Consider the following 20,000-nt stretch of genomic DNA (forward strand, 5'->3'; position numbering starts at 1 on the left):
GAGTGTGTGTGTGTGGTACCTCTTGTGTGAGGGGGTGAGTGTGTGTGTGTGAGGGGGTGAGTGTGAGGGTGTGTGTGTGTGTGTGTGTGTTACCTCTTGTGTGAGGGTGTGTGTGTGAGTGTGTGTGTGTGTGTGTGAGTGTGTGTGTTACCTCTTGTGTGAGGGGGTGAGTGTGTGTGTGTGAGGGGGTGAGTGTGAGGGTGTGTGTGTGTGTGTGTGTGTTACCTCTTGTGTGAGGGTGTGTGTGTGAGGGTGTGTGTGTGTGTGAGTGTGTGTGTTACCTCTTGTGTGAGGGGGTGATACCCGGTGGGCAGCGCTTCATGCTGAACATGTAAACAGCAGCTTCAGCCGTGGAGAAGAGCCGACAGAAACACAGGAACGAGCACACGGCCACGGCCGACACCGCCCGCCCGTCCTACACACACACACACACACACACACACACACACACACACACACACACACACTAGGAATAAATAACTGTGTGTGTTCTTCAGCTCTGAGGTTCGTGTGCTGGTGCTGCTAGGGTGTGATGGATGTGTGATGGACGTCTCTCACTGACCCCACCGCTCCTCTGGACTCACCAGGCAGTGGACGATGCAGATGTTCTTCTGGTCCTGTTTGAGCCACTGGTGCATGTTCTTACACACCGTATAGAGACTCCTCAGAGTGGGAGCGCGCCGCTCCTGCCAGCCACATTCCGACACCTACACACACACACACACACACACACACACACACACACACGTTGGGTTTCAGACTTTAATACTGTTAAGTCTCCACATCTGACTGTTTCCACACTTCTGTACCGGTGTACCGGTGTGTGTGTGTGTGTGTGTGTGTGTGTGTGTGTTTCTAACCCGGTTGTGGAAGCGAGCAGGTCTGTATGATCGTCTGCACAGGTTAAACACGGCGTAGTGACCGGCGTGCCGAGAGTCCAGGTACAAGCGCACATCCTCTATGTTGTTCTTAATAGCGGACTCCACCCCTTCAGCAGGAAATGACATCACTGCACACACACACACACACACACACACACACACACACACACACACACACACACACACACACTTCATTTAGGTCCAACAATCACACACACAAGCACCGGTACACATACACTGACCCTGACAGTGATAAAGTGTAATTATAAGAGATGAGTGGAGATGCTCGAGACCCTGCAGGCACCAGGAGGCGGGTGTAACACCAGGTACGACCGGGGTCTCAGCGTGATCTCTCACCTGCTACTCTGGAGGTGATGTAGGACAGGTCCAGGTCTCCTTTAGCATAACTGGAACCAACACAAACATCATCTGATGAGTTCAAATAACAGCAAGATTTAAAACAAGCAGCGCTGCAGCCGGTCTGCTGGTATCAGACTAACAGCAGCACCCTCACGTGCATCGTTTCTGTACACGGAGGCGAGCTACACCTGCACTACATCTACTGTCAGCACACACACACACACACACACACACACCGAGCAATCTGGTTAATGAGCAAGCTAGTCAGATAATAATAACAGATGGTTAATGCTGGAAAACATGGACTAAAGAGCAGGACTAAGTCTAATCACACACACACACACACACGCCAATAACCAAGTACCTGTAGCTGTGTGAGGTGGACGGAGTTACACAACCATAACACACCAAACACACAAACACAAAACAAAAACAAATAATAATAAATGATCAACCAAAGAACTAGAACTGAAAATAACAGAAATGTTTAAACTGTGTGAGACGTTAGCAGAAGGAAGCACGTGTACAGTCTCCAGATAATCCAGAGCTCTGAGGCTCTGTATTCAGGGCGTGGTCTCACCTGGCCACAGACTGGATGACCTTGGAGGACGTGTCCTTGATGTTGGTGAGGAAGCGCTCGGTCCCTCCTCGCAGGATGTCCAGGAACCCGCCCATGTTCTGATCGGGGTCCCCACCGTACACACCTGCACGAGCACCACGACACACACCACAGAGACCGAGGGTCGGAAACCATTCTGTACACACACCGGTCCCACAATGCACTGCAGGAACGAAACGTCACTGTACCCTGAGGTGTGTTTTGAAGCGGTGGGGTCTTACCTGAGGAGTGTGTGTTGTTGGAGTGTGTGGAGGACAGCGAGGTGGAGCTGCCGAATCCTCCGTTCTGCTCCAGGAGCTGCAGAGGAACATAACCGTTACGGCGCACCCTCACACACTCGTACACACGCGCTCAGTGCACTCATACACACACACACACACACAGGCTGATTCAGAGGCTAATGAGAGGAAGCCGCCAGGAGGGAAAACAACAACAACTGCTCGCTCTCCGTCTCCATCTGATCCTCCACAGAACCACGTGACCAGTATGATTCTGGTCTGACTGGGGCTTCAGTCCACCAGTAGGGAGCAGTTGGAGGAAGATCAGAGCTGGATCATCACAGGACGGACGGATGAAAGGGTCGAGAGAGAGCGAGAGAGAGAGAGAGAGAGAGAGAGCTCCTCAGAGGAACATCACTGTGTGGCTCAATAAGAGCTTTGTTTCCTCAGCTGCTCCTAAAAGCTTCATTCATGAAGAACCCGTCCCATAAACTCACCCTCACTCACTCACTCACCTCACTCTCAGCACACAAACACACCAGCCAATCAGTGCGGAGCTGCTGTATGAATGTAAGGCAGATGCAGCAGTGCAGTAGGTGGGTTGGTTACCTCGGTGATGGGGGATTTGGGGTTGACGTTACGAGCAGCGGCGACTTCCTGCAGCTGATTCACCAGCTCGCTGATGGAGAGACGCTCATCGGGGTTCACCTTCAGCATGGACCCTACACACACACACACACACACACACACACACACACACACACACACAGTACTGATTATATTATATTACTATTTCCACTGCTCAGGGGTCCAGGGCTGGTACTCTTTACACCACATTCTAACACCGCACACTCAATTCTGACAGAAGAGGGCTCGGGACGTCGACGATGCAGTGAGTTACAGATGGTGCAGCTCAGCGTGGACACGTTTGGTTAGTCCGGGTCATAGAGGAGGTGTATGGGGTTAGTAACTCTGTTAGTTGCCCCGTGACATTAGAAAGCACACAGAGGGATTTCATAGTGAATGCAGGGTGGTGGAGGAGGAGGAGGACAGTGTGTGGAACACGGTGGGTGTGGTCGGTGCGGTACTGACGGATGAGCTGGTGGAAGACGGTGTAGCGGGTCTCGTTCTCAGGGATGCTGTATTTGCCGTTAACGATGCTGAGCTTCGCTCCGTCCTCGAACGGGTGCTGCTTAAAACACAGCAGGTACAGGATGCAGCCCAGAGCCTGAGGGGGGCACAAGAGAGACACTTAATAATACACAACCTATACAGTACTGTATATATCTGTATCAGTCAAAAGTTTGGACACAGTTTCTCATTGCTGTGGTTTTTGTTGATTTTTTTTATTTTCTACATTGTAGATTAATACTGAAGACGTCCAAACTATAAAGGAACACATATGGAATTATGTAGTGAACAAAAAAGTATTAAACAAACCAGAATATGTTTTATATTTTATATTCTTTAAAGTAGCATCTTTTGCTCTGATGACAGCTTTGCACACTTTTTGGCATTTTCTCAATCAGCTTCATGAGGTGCCACCTGGAACAGTTTTCAATTAATGTTTGTGCCTCGTCTAGAGTTAATTTCTGGAATTTCTTGCTTTTTTTTTTTTCTTTTTTTTTCTTTTTTTCTCCGAATTTTCTCCCCAATTTTTCTCCCAATTTTTTTTAGCACTTCCAATCTGTCTTCCGCTGTTAACAGGCACACCAGACCTGCATCCAAGGAGAGCACGCCGCTGCCCCACGCCTTCTCAACACGTGTACAGCCCTCCTCTTCTCGTCCGTGCATTGTGCACGGGCGTCTCTTCTGCAAATCAGGGTCCTTACACAGCGCATGAAGACCCACCCACCCACATATAGTCCGGTCCCCCACCCTGCAGGCACTGCCAATTATGCCCGCCAGATGGCGCCCAGCCGACCGGTGGCAACACCGAGTCTCGAACCGGGAGGTTCAGAAACTCGGTGCTGGTGCGTCAGCGGAATATCCCGCTGCGCCACCTGGGCGCCCTATTGCTTTTTTAATGTGTTTGAGACCATCAGTTGTGCTGTGCAGAGGTAGAGTTGGTAAAATATAAAACATATTCTGGTTTGTTTAACACTTTTTTTGTTTACTACATAATTCCATACGTGTTCCTTCATAGTTTGGGTGTCTTCATTATTAATCTACAGTACAATGTAGAAAATAAAAATAATCAAGAAAAACCACTGAAGAGAAGGTGTGTCCAAACTTTTGACTGGTACTGTATACACTGCGGTTATATATACAGGTTGATCATCATCAGAATGCACTGCAGCCTAACGTACAGGATGGGACACACACACACACACACACACACACACTCACCCAGATGTCCTGTTTCTCGTTGATGGGGTAGTTGGAGTAGAGGTCGATCATCTCTGGAGTTCTGTAGGCTGGAGTCGTGTTTCTGGTGATCTGAGCGCACACACACACACACAATTATTAACATCACTGTGCAGAACGTCACATATTCATTAACGTGAGCTCGTTATGCATCCTGAACTCCGTATTGCCATGGTTACTGTTTACCTACAAACACAGATTATCCCGAGTTGAGCTCGGCAGAGTCCAGACTGATTCAATAACGCCGGATTCCACTCAGGAAATCACAATAATATTGATATAAATGCGTCTCTGTGGACGTCACACGATACAATTATCCCTCATCTACAGTACAGTCTGATGAACACGCTCTCTGATATTCTACTTACACCAGCATGAGATTATTACTGAAGCTGTCCGTATATTTTTGACCCATCATTCAGTACAGCTGTTTAGAGAAGCAATAATCTCAGTATTGTTACACTCTTAGCAATAGGTGTGGCTGAAACACCTAAAGTCTGTAATTAGGAGGGATGTCTACATACTTTTGGACATTTAGAGTCCATCTTAAGGCCAGGGTTTTGGAAATTCGTCTCCACACACACACACACACACACACACACACACACACACACACGTTTGTGGCATCCCTGGAGCAGAGGGGGTTAAGGGTCTTACTCAGGGACCCAGCAGTGGAAGCTTGTAGTAAGTGGGATTCGAACCCTCGTGCATGTGTGTGTGTGTGTGTGTGTGTGTGTTACCTCGTCCTCCACCATGGACCGTTTGTGAGCGCTCCAGCTGTAGTCGGGATAGTGGGCGACGGTGGTGGCACTGCCGAAATCACACAGCTTTATCGTCCCCTGCTGACTGATCAGCAGATTCTCAATCTAACACACACACACACACACACACACACACACACACACACACACACACACACACACACACACACACACACACACACACACACACACACACACACACACACACACACAGAGTAAGAGGATGGAATATCTGTCTGATCTTCATTAATCGATCACAGACTAATTACCACCATCACTGATGATTAATAAACAAAGGGGCGGAGTCTCACCTTCAGGTCCCGGTGTATGATTGGTGGTTTCTGCTTGTGCATGTGTTGGACAGCACGACACGATTGGTAGAAGAGCTTCAGCACGGTGTCACATGACATGGGTCCCTTCAGCTCCACCTTCCTCACAAAGTCCACCAGCTGACCTGCAGGAAGTGTGAGGAGGAGGAAACAGGAAGTGGGCGTCACGAGTACAAAGGGCCGGGGACAAAAACATGAGGAGCGCTGCTGGACCGAACCGATGATGAGTGTGTGTGTGTGTGTGTGTGTGTGTGTGCGTGAGTGTGTGTGTGTGTGTGTGTACCTTTACAGAGCTCGGTGAGGATAAGGAACTCCGCCTGGCCCGTATCTGATTCCTCTTTACTAATAGAAGCAGCGGAGCAGAACTGAACCACGTTCGGGTGACCGGAGAGCTTTTTCTACACACACACACACACACACACACACACACACACACACACACACACACACACACACACACACACACACACACACACACAGTGGTAATCAGACACGTGGGATTATGGGATTTTTTTTTAATGCTGGGGTCTGGATCTGCTACATGATGTGATTGTGGTGGCGTCCACATACTTTAGTTCTTATCTGTTGGTGCTAAATAGTCTGGTAGCATTTACAGAGCAGCTTCCCCTCACTGTTTCTGCTTTAATTTTATGTAATGCCCTTCCTTTGGGTGATGGGGGCATCTTTTACCCCTTTTTTTACCCCAGTCTACTCATTTCCAATTCTGGAAACATAAGCCTTTGCTGCTCGCACCACCCTGGCACTGGCCAAAAATTCCCAGCATGCACCACCCGTGCAGGCACCTCTACCTCTCTATGAAACTATCAACCTTCCTCCCTCAGGCACAGCCAACAGTGTCTGAGTGTCTAAGCCCCAGCACTGCAGAGGGAATGATGAGGCTGAGAGGTTACCATAAAGCAGATCTCCTGCAGGATGACCTTGTTCTTCTCCTCTTCATTTGAGAGCAGTCTCTGTAAACACACAACATGATGAGGGGATTAGTTCAGTGTGTGTGTGTGTGTGTGTGTGTGTGTGTGTGTGTGTGTGTGTGTGTGTGTGTGTGTGTGTGTGTGCTGTAGTGAAAGTCCCTGAGCTCTGTGCTGGACTATAAACTGTAATTGTGATGATGTTTATGTTGGAGATGTTTCCTGTGTGAAGCACTCGTACCTTCAGAGCGTATTCTTTACCGTTACTCAGATCCTGAGCCTCGTACACGAATGCATAACCACCTGCACACACACACACACACACACACACACACACACACACACACACACACACACACACACACACACACAGAGAGAGACACACAACACCCCATTAACACTCTGTATATGTGTGTGTGTGTGTGTGTGTGTGTGTGTGTGTGGTGGTCATTCCCAGGGGAGTAAAACACCTGGAAACACATCTGCACCGTTACAGCATTTGCGGAACTTCACTCACAGCCCTGAAGAGTCAAAAGTGCTGAACGAATCATTACAGAAATCAACACTGGTACAGGAATCGTTTACTGAGTCGATACAGATAAGAGAATTATAAAAATCGACAACCATTTAAGGAGTTGACGCTTATAAAGGAATCATTAAGGAGTCAACACTAATGAGAGAATCATTAAGGAGTCAACTCCTAAAAGGAATCGCAAGAGTCGATACTAATGAAAATCATCATTAAGGAATAAAAAAGCAAACAGTGAGAGAATCATTAAATTAGTTGATATTAAAAAGTGAATCATTATGGAGTCGACACTAAGAGTCAATACTATTGAAAAGAATCATTACAAAAATCAACACTGGCAGAGGAATCGTTAACTGAGTCGATTCATAAAAAGCAACACTGCTTAGACAACCAATAAGGAGCTGATGCTAATAAAGGAATCATTTAGGAGTCGACACTAAGGAGGGAATCAATAAAGAGTCAAAAAGTAAATAGTGAATCATAAAGGAGTCGAATCGTTAAGAAATCAGCATTGATAAGAAAGTCATTAACAATTGTTCACACACACACACACGCACACACACACACACACACGCACACACACGTTTTAATTGCTTAGGGTGTGTGTGTGTGTGTGTGTGTGTGTGTATTCCTGTACTGCTCTTGATTGTTGAAATGAGATGTAAACAGAGTGGATTCAGGTTTCAGTGGAACACCTAACAGGAAACACACACCACAAAGAGTTGGGACGGCGGCTCAAACGTACATGAGAGCAGAACGCAGTGATGTGGAAACTTGGAATTACAGGAATTTCATGAACTTATATATAAGTTGAATAATCTTTCAAAAACAGTTGGGACGGGTCAGTGTAACACTTGCTTTGGAGCTTTTCACAGGTAAACAGGTGATGGTGTGACGATGAAGGTTGAGTTATTCAGGAATGAGGACGGTTGAGCTGGGAGACGTTATCAGTGTAAGATCTACAGTCCTTTACTAACCTCATCTGATGTGGTCTGACGAGTCCAAGATCATTTCCTGAATAAACGGACGTCGTGTTCTTCTAACCAAAGAGGAGAAGGACCTTCCCTAATGCAACCAACACAAAGATCAACACCCAGCGTCTGTCCTGGTGTGGAGGCGTGCTGGTGTAACTTACACACCTGTGACAAATCCATAATGCTGAAAGACGACATGTTTTTCAGAGACGCACCTGGTGTTTCAACAACATGACGCCAACCCACCTTCTGCATGTGCTACAACATGGATTCTGTGTAAACCCCTCCCCTAGTAACTTCTCTCCCATGCCCTTAAGGTTCTGTCATACACACACACACACACACACACACACACACAAGGCTGTAACCATGGCAACAGGTCAATGAATAGCAGAATCAAAGAAGTCTTTAAAGTTTCTAGTTACAGGTTATCTTACACACACACACACACACACACACTCACACACACACACTCACACACACACACACACTCTCACACACACACACACACACACACACACACACTCACACTCACACACACACACACACACACACACACACTCACACTCACACACACACACACACTCACACACACACACACACACACACTCACACTCACACTCACACTCACACACACACACACACACACACACACACACTCACACTCACACTCACACTCACACTCACACACACACACACACACACACACACACACTCACACACACACACACACACACACACACTCACACACACACACACACTCACACTCACACACACACACACACTCACACACACACACACACACACACACACACACACTCACACTCACACTCACACACACACACACACTCACACACACACACACACACACACACACTCACACTCACACACACACACACACACACACACACACTCACACTCACACTCACACACACACACACACACACACACACACACTCACACACACACACACACACACACACACTCACACTCACACTCACACTCACACTCACACACACACACAGAGCTCAGAATGGAACAGTGTGTGTCCCCCACACAAATATTAATGTTTGTTTGGATGAAACCCTGAATTTAAACTTCAAGTGGTTCAATCTGATAATAACATCTACATTCTGCTTTCTGGAATTCCCGGTCTAGTGTGTGCAGGTAGCTTCGCCCTATTTATATGGACACAGAGAATGAATCATGAGGCCAAAATACAAAGTTTAGACAGTAAAACGCACCACATCACCACATTAACCATCTAAAGTGGCGTCCATATATTTTATAATAAATTCTGATCGATCTCCTGGACAGTCGGATGAATATCTGACATGCTTTAAACTGGGCTGTTTAATCTGTCATTCGCCTGATCAGGGTCACAGGGGTTCAGAGCCTCGTTCAAAAACACCGGGCACAGGGTGAGAATCCACACTGAACATGGTACCAGGTCCATCAGTGCAGATCACATGCACACAACCAGAGGCAACCTGCCAATCCACCTACCGGAGTGCTTTAAAGAAACGAGAGAAACGTGTAGAGAACATACCAAACTCAAGCAGTAAGCAGAATAAACCCAAGTGAGCAGCACTACAAACTGTCATTCCAGCTGTACGGTTTTGTGTTACCCATAACAGAGTTCCGTACAGCGCGTTTCACTTTTCTTTTAAATTCCACAGGTTAAAACTGGACCAATCCGGACCTGGACTGCAGGTGGGACCTTCCCCAGTGTTTATAGTTAGTGTTTGTGTGCAGTTTAGTCAGGAGAAGCATGTAAAGCTGGTGTGTGTATAAGTGTGCGGAACACCGTGAATCCTCCTCATGATGAATACAGGTGTATCAGGTGATGCTGTCACAGCGATCATGACCAGCTACAGACATTCAGTCACCCTGGATCAATAAAACAACCTGATTTTAATCTGAATAAGCAGTTTAAATATTAATAATACTGAAATAAAAGCATTTTAATGCTAATAATAATAATAATAATAATAATAATGTGATTCTCTCAGTGTGATATTGTTAGCATTAGCATGAGTTATGCTAGCTGATGTGGAGTGTCGGTGCCTCACACAGTTCAGGTGATTATTAATAATAAATAATAATATAATAATAATAATATAATAATAATATTTAGGGTGTTGTACCCTCGGCGATCACCCGGTTGATCCTCAGCTTGGTCTCCCCGAGTTCCACCACCTGCCCGGTGAAGCTGTGCTGATCCCGGCTCGCCGCTCCGCCTGAGCCCAGCAAGCCGAGCGCTGACTGGAACAGAGACATCCCGCTCCACACGCTCACACCAATCCACCTGCCGCACTCCCAACACGCGCCGGAAGCTCTGTTCTGTTTATTTAATCTGGAGTCCGGACCGGTCCGCTCTCTCTCTCGCTACTCAGCCATTTTACTCTCCAGCAGCAGCAGATCGGATCACTTCCGTGTTTCCGTCCGACCCACACGTCAGGACGTGGAGCCTGGGTGACGTCACGACGTGGGCAGCGTCCCGCCCTCCATTATGGCTCAGAGTCCTGCGGCGGTTTCACCTGCAGCTCACCTGATCCACCCCCACTCACCGTCTTCTCTTATCCAGTCAGGGTCGCGGGGGATGCTGGAGCCCATCCCGGCATTTCAATGGGCGCAAGGCACACAGTAACACCCTGGACGGGGTTACAGTTCATCGCAGGGCACACACACACACACACACACATTTAAATACACACACACACACACACACACGTACATACACATACACAAGAACAAACACACACAAATACACACACACATAAACACACACAAGAACAAACACACACACACACACACAAATACACACTTACATACACACACATACAAATACATATACACACACCTTTAGGGCAATTCAGTGTCTCCAGGTAACCTGACTGCATGTTATTGGACTGTAGAAGGAAACCCACACAGACACGGGGAAAACATGCAAACTCCACACAGAAAGGACCCGGACCGCCCCGTCTGGGGATTGAACCCAGGACCTTCTTACTGTGAGGTGACAGTGCTACCTACCGAGCCACCGTGCCACCCCGGTCACCAGATTCCTCCTGTTTAATCGGTTAAGCTTGGTCTGCAAACACACCTACTGCAGTACACGCTCACCAGAATGTTCGGTCATGTTTTCCTCAGGTGGTAGTGGTACTACTGTTTCCACTGTTGGGGCCTTGACCCTCATTTGCATACAACTGTACGTCGCTAAATGCAAATGTGATGCTGACAGTGTTGCACCCAAACTGTTTCATTAGCTTATCAGTGAAGCTCAAGCCTTTCATCATCTTCACATCAGAGTAGCACTATTGGCCCCCTGAGCAAGACCTTAAACCCTCAATTGTTCAAACTGTGTCCGGTTTTGGATAAGAATGTCGACTAAATGCCAGAATTGGAGGGTAGAAATCGCTTCAGATATCGTTCTGCTGTACTTTACAGAGAAACAAGGACTGAAGATTGAATGAAAAATGTAAACTTCATCAGCAATCTTCAGCACCACAGTTTGCTAACGTTAATAAAATTGCTGAACTTTATTAAAGTGTATTTTTAACATGAATTATTCTAGTATCTGAGTGCTAATGTGGTTCTACTGGACAAACCCAGAACACCATCACTAATCAGTTCCTCATCTGTTCCCACTTTACATTAAGTTTCTTTGTGGTGCTGAACAAACTCGGACTTTGTATGAATTTAACGGAACCGCTTTGCCGTGACAGACTGGAGATAAACACACTCACACTCGGAGAGTACAGGAACACGTACGGTTCGTTCTCAAGAGCGCAGCTTGTGATCGAGTCGCGTCCCGACACATTTCATAACGTAAAGAAATCGATCCTGGGACGCTAAGAGCTTTGTGTTCCTGACCCTCTGTTACCACCCACAGTATGAAAGCCACCCAGATACCCATCAGAACCCATCAGAACCCATCAGGACTCGGTGGTTTGTTAAAAAAAATTAACATTTATTTTTTTCTGTAAAAAAGAAAGAAGGATCTCATATACAGTTCATATAATTTAATTCACGTGTGGCTACATGAAGAGGAAGAGAAAATCCGTAGGAAGTGGAAGCAGATTTCAGGAGCAGTGAAATGTAGCGAGGGTGAAGCCTGTGGGATTACAGCGCTCAAAAACATCTTCATCATCATCATCATCATCATCATCATCAACATCAACAGTATGAAAATAGGAAACAGTCCAGATAATAAAAAACTATCAATACTGACCAGGAACCCAGCGAGCACAACGACCTCTCACATACGTCACACGTGAACCAGCTCACCTCCGCTCTCCTGTTACAATTAAAGTTCAGAACATTAATCCAGACTCAGAACCGACCAGTTCTGACGTCTCCTCATGGACCAGGCTGAGTAACACGTCTGTGGTCAGTCTGTGCTCGCTGTGTTCCCTTAGCAGGAACGATCTGAATCTATAAGGTGATTGTTAGTATCAGGAGGATCCTGAGCGGGATGGAACGTTGTTAGGTAGTGACACTACATGACTTCATTCCTCCGTTAAGCTCCGGTCACACCACAAACCTGCCCCTCACACGGCTCTGCTAAGTGACCACGGTCAGTCACTCACGTGGGAATGTAATCGGGTTTCACAGCTTCATGAATACGATTTTATTTCAGGACGTAAACACAGCAGCGCTCGGTTGTTAGTAAGCTCAGCTAACGTGGTCAGTAAGAGCAGCGATCCCCAACATCTTCTGTACCACGGACCGTCTTCATATAAGATATAATTTCATGGATCGGCGGAGGCGGGAGGATTTAAAATAGAAGAACTATAGAACAAATAATCAGTGTGAGTCCTGAGCTTTTGTAGATGCAACGAGACGCTGCTCCCACCTAGTGGTGATTAGTAACAATAACAGCTGAAGTGTGTTGGGAATGTAATTGCTCTTGTAGCGTCTCTAATTATTTATTCTTTCTGTGCAGCCCGGTAGTAAATGACCCGCTGACCGGTACTGGTCCGCAGTCTGTGGTTGGAGAGCACTGAGTTAGAGCAACAGGAAACACATCCTCAACACAAACGCTTTTAAAGCGTGTCAGGAATTTATGATTCAATACAAGCACTAGAGGGCGCTGTAGCAGCGTCATGTCTTTTTTACACTGGGGGTTTGAGTGTGTCCATTCTGTCGGACACTCCATCAGCTCTACACTCCTGTTCATAGTGTCAACGCGCGTGTTAGCCAGCGTAGCTACTGCGTTATACTGCGATCATACTGCAGTCTCCTGACTGACCACATCATTCAGCTTTAATGAAACGATTATCAGCACAAAGCACCGTGACTTTAGAGGTCAGTACAGCACAGCGGAGCGGTCAGGGTGTGAAATTATAGCTGCAAAACCCATAAAATAAAAGTCCTTTCAGACACTGGTGATCCTGACGTGGTGTGACCGGAGCCGAACCTGGAGGAGATTTACATTCATCAGCTGATCATGATCACAGAAAATAAAAGTGTTTGTTTTGTATGAGGAGGAAATGCAGCTCAGGAGGTCAGGAGCTCAGATCAGGACCAGTCCATGATCCACACACATAAACATGACGATGAGGAGTACAGCGCCACCTAGTGTCACCGACCGGCCCTTTAAATCTGGATTCTTCACGTCTGTCCTGATCATAAAGGAAGCAGCGGTGATACCGAATCCTCGAACCCTGACCGAGAGCGGGGTGATGGATCCGGTCCGGTCCGAGCTGGTCTGGTCTGCAGGGTACGAGGAGCCCTGCTGAATATTAACGAAGAGCCGATGAAAGGACGCCAGTGTGAGATCACCGGATCGTCCTCCAGTGTTCTCGCTCTCACACACACATTCAGGGTCGGAGGGTGAAGCAGCACGAGGAGAAGAGGATCCGGTCAGGTGAACAGACGTCCCACAATGCCGTGCGAGGTAGTGAATCACGGAATCGTCCATTCGTGCTCGAGTCTATGGGGGGGGGGGGGGTAGTAAATGCTAATGCACTCGTGACGGGGGGATGTGAACCTATGCATGAAGCATAGTGCCGCTCCTGTTAGCTATCAGAACGTTATTATGTAAATGCACTGAGCCACTGCTAACATCAGGAGGGGCGGAGCCAAGAGAGGGCGGGGCTGTATCCAATCAGCCAATCACAGCCTTAATAAGTATCAGCTTACTCAATCAACATAACGGACTGTATGGTCAAAAGTATGTGGACATCTGACTATGAGCTTGTTAGACATCCAGGTCGCATTATTATAGTTTTTGTGGTCGTAACAGTCTCCACTCTTCTGGAAAGGCTCTAAGATTTTGGAGTGTGTCTGTGGGAATTTGTACCCATCATTCTTTAGCACTGCAGTTCCTCCACACCACAGGGGGGAGCACCAGAGCGCAGTCTCATGGAGCTGGAAGGGATAACGGTCCTCCCCAAAGTAAGCACGTGTAAGCACTTCTGATGGGCGTCCACATACTTTCAGCCCTGTCGTTTAATCACTCGCTAGCAAACATGACGCCTGGTGTTAATCACACAACGTAGCGCTAGCTTAATGTCTGCTAGTCTGCTTGCCGCTAAAACTTGTAGCTAACTGGTTATGCCTTAGACAATTAGACCAACTAGAACAGGCAGGGTAGAGATCACGTCTGTGATTGGCTGATCAGGTGCAAGTCAGGCTCCGCCCACTGTGCTGGGGTTAAAAAGCAGGCGTAGCGGCGTTAGATACCGTTGCTTTCCTTTAGCCGAGCTGATTAGCTGAAACCATTGTGATGTGTGAACGGGAATAGATTTATCGATCAGATAAACGTCCGCAGGGCGTCTCGCTAACGCGCCAATACGCTAACAACGAGTGCAGAACCTCGGCAGACTCGATGCTAACGAAAACAAGTCTACGACAAAGCTACGACGTTCAGTCAGATTACTGATCTAAACACGCCACCGTAGCGCTTCGCTAATCCAGACCAGACTGAACGACGTGCTAACGTTCATGAATTAGCACTCGGAAAGCAACAGTTCCTGATCTGAATCGAACCTGTGAGATATAAAACACGGATGTTTATATTTAATCTGATATTACTGGCAGATCTGGAGTTATTAAGGCAGACGTGAGTCCACAGGTCAGTCCTGGGGGGTCAGGGTCAGGGTCAGCCCCCCCCTCCCCCCAGTAAAGCCTGTGTAACATAGTGCAACATTTCAGTCTCATCTTTGGATTTGTGCTTCATAAGGTGTTAATAAGTGCTGAACGAGCTGGTGTGAATGTTTATAGGCACTTAACACACACACACACACACCTGTACACAATCATACACACATACACACACACACACACACACACACCTGTACACAATCATACACACATACACACACACACACACACACACACACACACACACACACCTGTACACAATCATACACACACACACACACACACACACCTGTACACAATCATACACACACACACACACACACACACACCTGTACACAATCATACACACACACACACCTGTACACACACACACACACACACACAGGTACGACACAGTGATGTTAGCTGGTGTTAGTTAGCTGGTGTTAGTTAGCTGGTGTTAGTTAACTGGTCAGTCTGTGCTGGTGTTGGTTAGTAAAGGACACTTAACACTTTGCTAGCAGTGAGTGGATCAGAGGAGCGTTCACGGTGGGCGTGGTCGGGTGTGTCAGTGCTGAATCTGCTCCTCTCTGGACCCGTCCGAACCTCACAGCGGGCGTGGCGTTTCTCCCCGTGCACTCGTGCGGCGTCCCGGCCTCTCTGGCGCCCCCCGCCGGCCCTGTGTTTCTGTGCGTCCCCGCGGTTCATAAGCACATGTACTGGTTATCGATGGCCCTCTTGTGGCCCCTGCTGAGCGGCTCCAGCTCGTAATCAGAGTCCCGGCTGTGCAGGAGCGGGGGGAGGGGGTTCGGGTGTCGGAGGAGAGTCCGCCGCCCCACAGACTCGCTGCGGTGGAGGACGAAGGAGGGGCCCTGAGCGGGGCCCGGGGCGGAGCGCGGTGGGAGAGCGGGGCCCGAGGAGGCCCCCACGGGTGAGGTGACGCCGGCGGGCGCTTCGAGTCCCAGGTGAGCCAGACTGGGTTCTGAACTGCAGCGTGAGAACGGAACCAACACTGGAGAACCTGCTGAAGAACACGACCCTGCACACACACACAGAGTGTTTACATTACTGTACACCGTCATCCTGGAGGAGACCACTCACTGACAGGTGACGGGATTAAAAGCTCCATGTTTCAGTGACTCTGGGATGATCTTACCTGAATGGACGGGTGTGGCCAGCACGTAATTGGCCAGCAGGACGTCACACGCCGCCCCACACTCCAGCGGGATGGGACAGACGCGGAAGTGTGAGAGCATGTCGACCACGGAGGAGAAACGGAGGTGCTGAACCCGACACTGACCCCAATCAGTCAGAGACAGGCGCAGGTGCTGGAACCCAAATAAAACATAATAATAATAATTAATAATAATGAAATCATTCAGTAAAATAAATATTCAGATTTTATATTTATGATGATAATAAAAATATTGGTGCACATAAAATACAATAATAACAAATAAATAAATCATAACAACATTAATGATATTGCAAATGATTAAAATAGTAATAATAGCAAAAATAGTAATTACTACATTATTACTGTTATTATTATATTTATTATTATTATTTATTAAATGTATTATTAGTATTATTTATGATTTTTTCTAAAACAATATTATTTTTATATTTATTATTGTTATATTTATTACTAATAATTATTATTAACATTCTTGTTAGTATTATTTATTTTATTTTTGTTATTTATTTATTTTTGATATTTATTATTAATAATAATTGTTATTATTTATTTAGTTAGTATTATTTACTTTTATAATAATATTTTTTATTTTTTAACTATTATTAATATAATAAATTATTATTATTATTGTAATTTTATTTAATATTTATCTATATTATTAAAATAATTATTTCAATAAGTTACAGTAATGATTAAGATGATGAATGTGTTGAAGGTGATAAAGGTTATGATGATGAAGATGAAGGTTATAATGATGATGATGGTGTGATGATAAAGGTGTGGTGATGAAGATGATGATGAGGGTTAAAATGATAATGATGATGATGAAGGTAATAAATGGTGATGATGAAGGTGTGATGATGATAATGATGAAGATGATGATGAAGGTTACCTTGGCTCTACCCTGGTAGTTGAAGGTGAGGACGTAATCCCCCCTGCGCGTCTCGCTCTGCCTCACCAGGAAGTTACCGTGACCTCTGACCCCTGCGTGCTGCACCAGGTACGCTGCACGTACGCGTGAGATGGGCCCGTGGAACCATGGGTAAGAGGACAGGAAGTGATGCGTCTTGTGGTAGCCCTGCTCCGGCAGAGTGAAACCGGGAGCAGCTGGAAGCAGACGGAGCCGAGTTACACGCTGGATCAGGGGGTGGTGGAGCGCCACCTGCTGATCAACTCCAACACTGTGTGTGTGTGTGTGTGTGTGTGTGTGTGTGTGAGTGTGTGTGTGTGTGTGTGTGTTAGTGTGTGAGTGTGTTAGTGTGTGTGTTAGTGTGTGTGTGTGTTAGTGTGTGTGTGTTAGTGTTTGTGTGTGTGTTAGTGTGTATGAGTGTGTGTGTGAGTGTGTGTGTTAATGTGTGTGTTAGTGTGTGTGTGTGTGTTAGTGTGTGTGTGTGTGTGTGTGTGTGTGTGTGTTAGTGTGTGTGTGTGTGTGTGTGTGTGTGTTAGTGTGTGTGTGTGTTACCCTGGGTGTTGGACTCGGTGCTTTCTCTCTGTACTGCTGCTACAGACTCAGCTACAGGAAAACAGATCAGCTCTGCATCTACACCGTCAGATCTACACACACACACACACACACACACACACACACACACACACACACAGTGTGATGAATATACAACAGATGCAATCACAAACGGAGGGGGGGAATACTTTTTCACACCACTGTAACTGTGTTTGTGCATTTATATAGCTCACTGTGTGTGTGTGTGTGTGTGTGTGTGTGTGTGTGTGTGTGTGTGTGTGTGTGTACTGGCTGTAGAGGAAGTTACCGTGCACAAAGGCTTATGGGTCGAGTCAGGAAGTGTGTCGTGTAATTCTTGGAAGAGCCAAATGTTGTGTCACACACACACACACACACATTAATACACACTAACACACACTAATACACTATTACACACACACACACACACACATTAATACACACTAACACACACTAATACACTATTACACACACACACACACACACACACTATTACACACACACACACACACTAATACACTAACACACACACTAATACAGACACACACTAGCACACACAAATACACTATTACACACACACACACACACACACACACACTAATACACTATTACACACACACACACATTAATACACACTAACACACACTAATACACTATTACACACACACACACACACACACATTAATACACACTAACACACACAAATACACTATTACACACACACACACACTAATACACTAACACACACACTAATACAGACACACACTAGCACACACAAATACACTATTACACACACACACACACACACACACTAATACACTATTACACACACACACACATTAATACACACTAACACACACTAATACACTATTACACACACACACACACACACACATTAATACACACTAACACACACAAATACACTATTACACACACACACACACTAATACAGACACACACTAGCACACACAAATGCGCTATTACACATACACACTACAGACACACATTTAAATACATTACCACACACACATTAATACACACTAACACACACAAATACACTAATACACAAATACACACACTACAGACACACACATAGCAACACACTCAAGGGATGAGAATGAGGGGTGAAACGGGGGTGTAGGGGGGTGAGATGGAGGGTGAGACAGGGATATGGGGGGGTGAGATGGTGGGGAGACGGGTGAGAATGTGCTGAGTTCAGATCATGAGATTCTCTCTCTCTCTCTCTCTCTGCTTCTCCTTCTGTCTCTATTTCTTAGTACCACCACGATAAAGAAGTGAAACACACACACACACACACACACGTTACTAGCATACATACAGGCGACACTCTGATCATAAATAAAAGGACGGAGCTGAATGAACATAATGGTGCATGATAGAACCGATCAGTTCTCATCCCACCATCATCTGCACATCCGCACATCCAGACTCATCCTGGGTGAAGATGGCAGGAGCTCAGCATGAGTTGTGGTGTCTCATAGAATGTGTTGCATACACCAGGAGAACAGTTCATGTCTGAATGTTAGACCCGGACAGCTCCCCTCTGGTGGGTCTGGGGGACTCGACTGATAACTCTGATGTAACATGTCTATCCTGATGAGAGTGGTCTCTTCCAGGATGAGGATGCCATTCATGCACTGTGGAAGATCTTTTGGAAGGGTGATGTTCTGTTTCTCCAGCAGCCTGTAGGACTGATGTTGAGGAGCATTCTGGTTCCTCATTGTGCAGGTTCTTGGTGGTTCATGTTTCTGGAGGTCCGTGATGGTTCTGATGGTGCTGTAAGAACCTGATGGTGTCACCGTTGGTATTTGATGTGATCAGTATTTATTTAGACTGAACCCGTCGTGTCGAGTTCTCTGTGGTTTCTCGCCTCCCTGCACCACACGCTTCGAGCTCCTTTAATCGTGGACAGGTTCGGGGACGGGTACGGTACCTGGGGGGAAAAACCCCTGCTATTTTGTGCGAGCACGAATTTGACTTCCTTCCTGTCGCTGTAGCTCGTCGCTCTGGTTTAGAGAACGCTGCGCTGGGAGCCGCGAGCAGAACGACGCCTGTGGAGGTTCGGAGAGAACCGTGATGACCCTAACCCTACATCACACCTATATCACAGCTCACCAGGACCACCCTGTAGAGGACACATCTCACTCGCCTTCAACTCCATCAGCACCTTAAACAGTAAAGCCTGGGACTCCACTAAACCACAGCGAGAGCAACATCGCCGGTCACACACTGAGTTCTGCCGTACTGT

At 46.7% G+C, this 20,000-nt stretch overlaps 2 protein-coding genes across 3 annotated transcripts in view; both read right to left on the bottom strand.

The window, feature by feature from the left end:
• gak (cyclin G associated kinase) overlaps positions 1-10,377 on the bottom strand; it is an 18,361-nt gene extending 7,984 nt beyond the window's left edge. For both annotated transcript variants that reach the window (XM_063017468.1, XM_063017467.1), the window contains exons 1-15: positions 10,112-10,377; positions 6,703-6,764; positions 6,447-6,506; positions 5,819-5,933; positions 5,518-5,660; positions 5,186-5,311; positions 4,428-4,517; positions 3,171-3,306; positions 2,688-2,800; positions 2,082-2,157; positions 1,822-1,945; positions 1,239-1,288; positions 861-1,009; positions 585-707; positions 282-415 (exon numbers count right to left, since the gene is read on the bottom strand). In XM_063017468.1, coding sequence (XP_062873538.1) covers positions 282-415; positions 585-707; positions 861-1,009; positions 1,239-1,288; positions 1,822-1,945; positions 2,082-2,157; positions 2,688-2,800; positions 3,171-3,306; positions 4,428-4,517; positions 5,186-5,311; positions 5,518-5,660; positions 5,819-5,933; positions 6,447-6,506; positions 6,703-6,764; positions 10,112-10,244 — 1,634 coding nt within the window. In that variant the 5' untranslated portion in view covers positions 10,245-10,377. The remainder of the gene's footprint in view (positions 1-281; positions 416-584; positions 708-860; positions 1,010-1,238; positions 1,289-1,821; positions 1,946-2,081; positions 2,158-2,687; positions 2,801-3,170; positions 3,307-4,427; positions 4,518-5,185; positions 5,312-5,517; positions 5,661-5,818; positions 5,934-6,446; positions 6,507-6,702; positions 6,765-10,111) is intronic.
• Positions 10,378-15,268: 4,891 nt separating this feature from the next.
• The window catches only part of sh2b3 (SH2B adaptor protein 3), a 23,445-nt gene continuing 18,713 nt past the window's right edge, over positions 15,269-20,000 (bottom strand). The window contains exons 5-8 of the mRNA XM_063018007.1: positions 17,714-17,805; positions 17,144-17,358; positions 16,210-16,381; positions 15,269-16,092 (exon numbers count right to left, since the gene is read on the bottom strand). Of these exons, the coding sequence (XP_062874077.1) occupies positions 15,758-16,092; positions 16,210-16,381; positions 17,144-17,358; positions 17,714-17,805 (814 nt within the window). The 3' untranslated portion in view covers positions 15,269-15,757. The remainder of the gene's footprint in view (positions 16,093-16,209; positions 16,382-17,143; positions 17,359-17,713; positions 17,806-20,000) is intronic.

This window comes from Trichomycterus rosablanca, chromosome 21, assembly GCF_030014385.1.
Source record: "Trichomycterus rosablanca isolate fTriRos1 chromosome 21, fTriRos1.hap1, whole genome shotgun sequence".
NCBI lineage: Eukaryota > Metazoa > Chordata > Actinopteri > Siluriformes > Trichomycteridae > Trichomycterus > Trichomycterus rosablanca.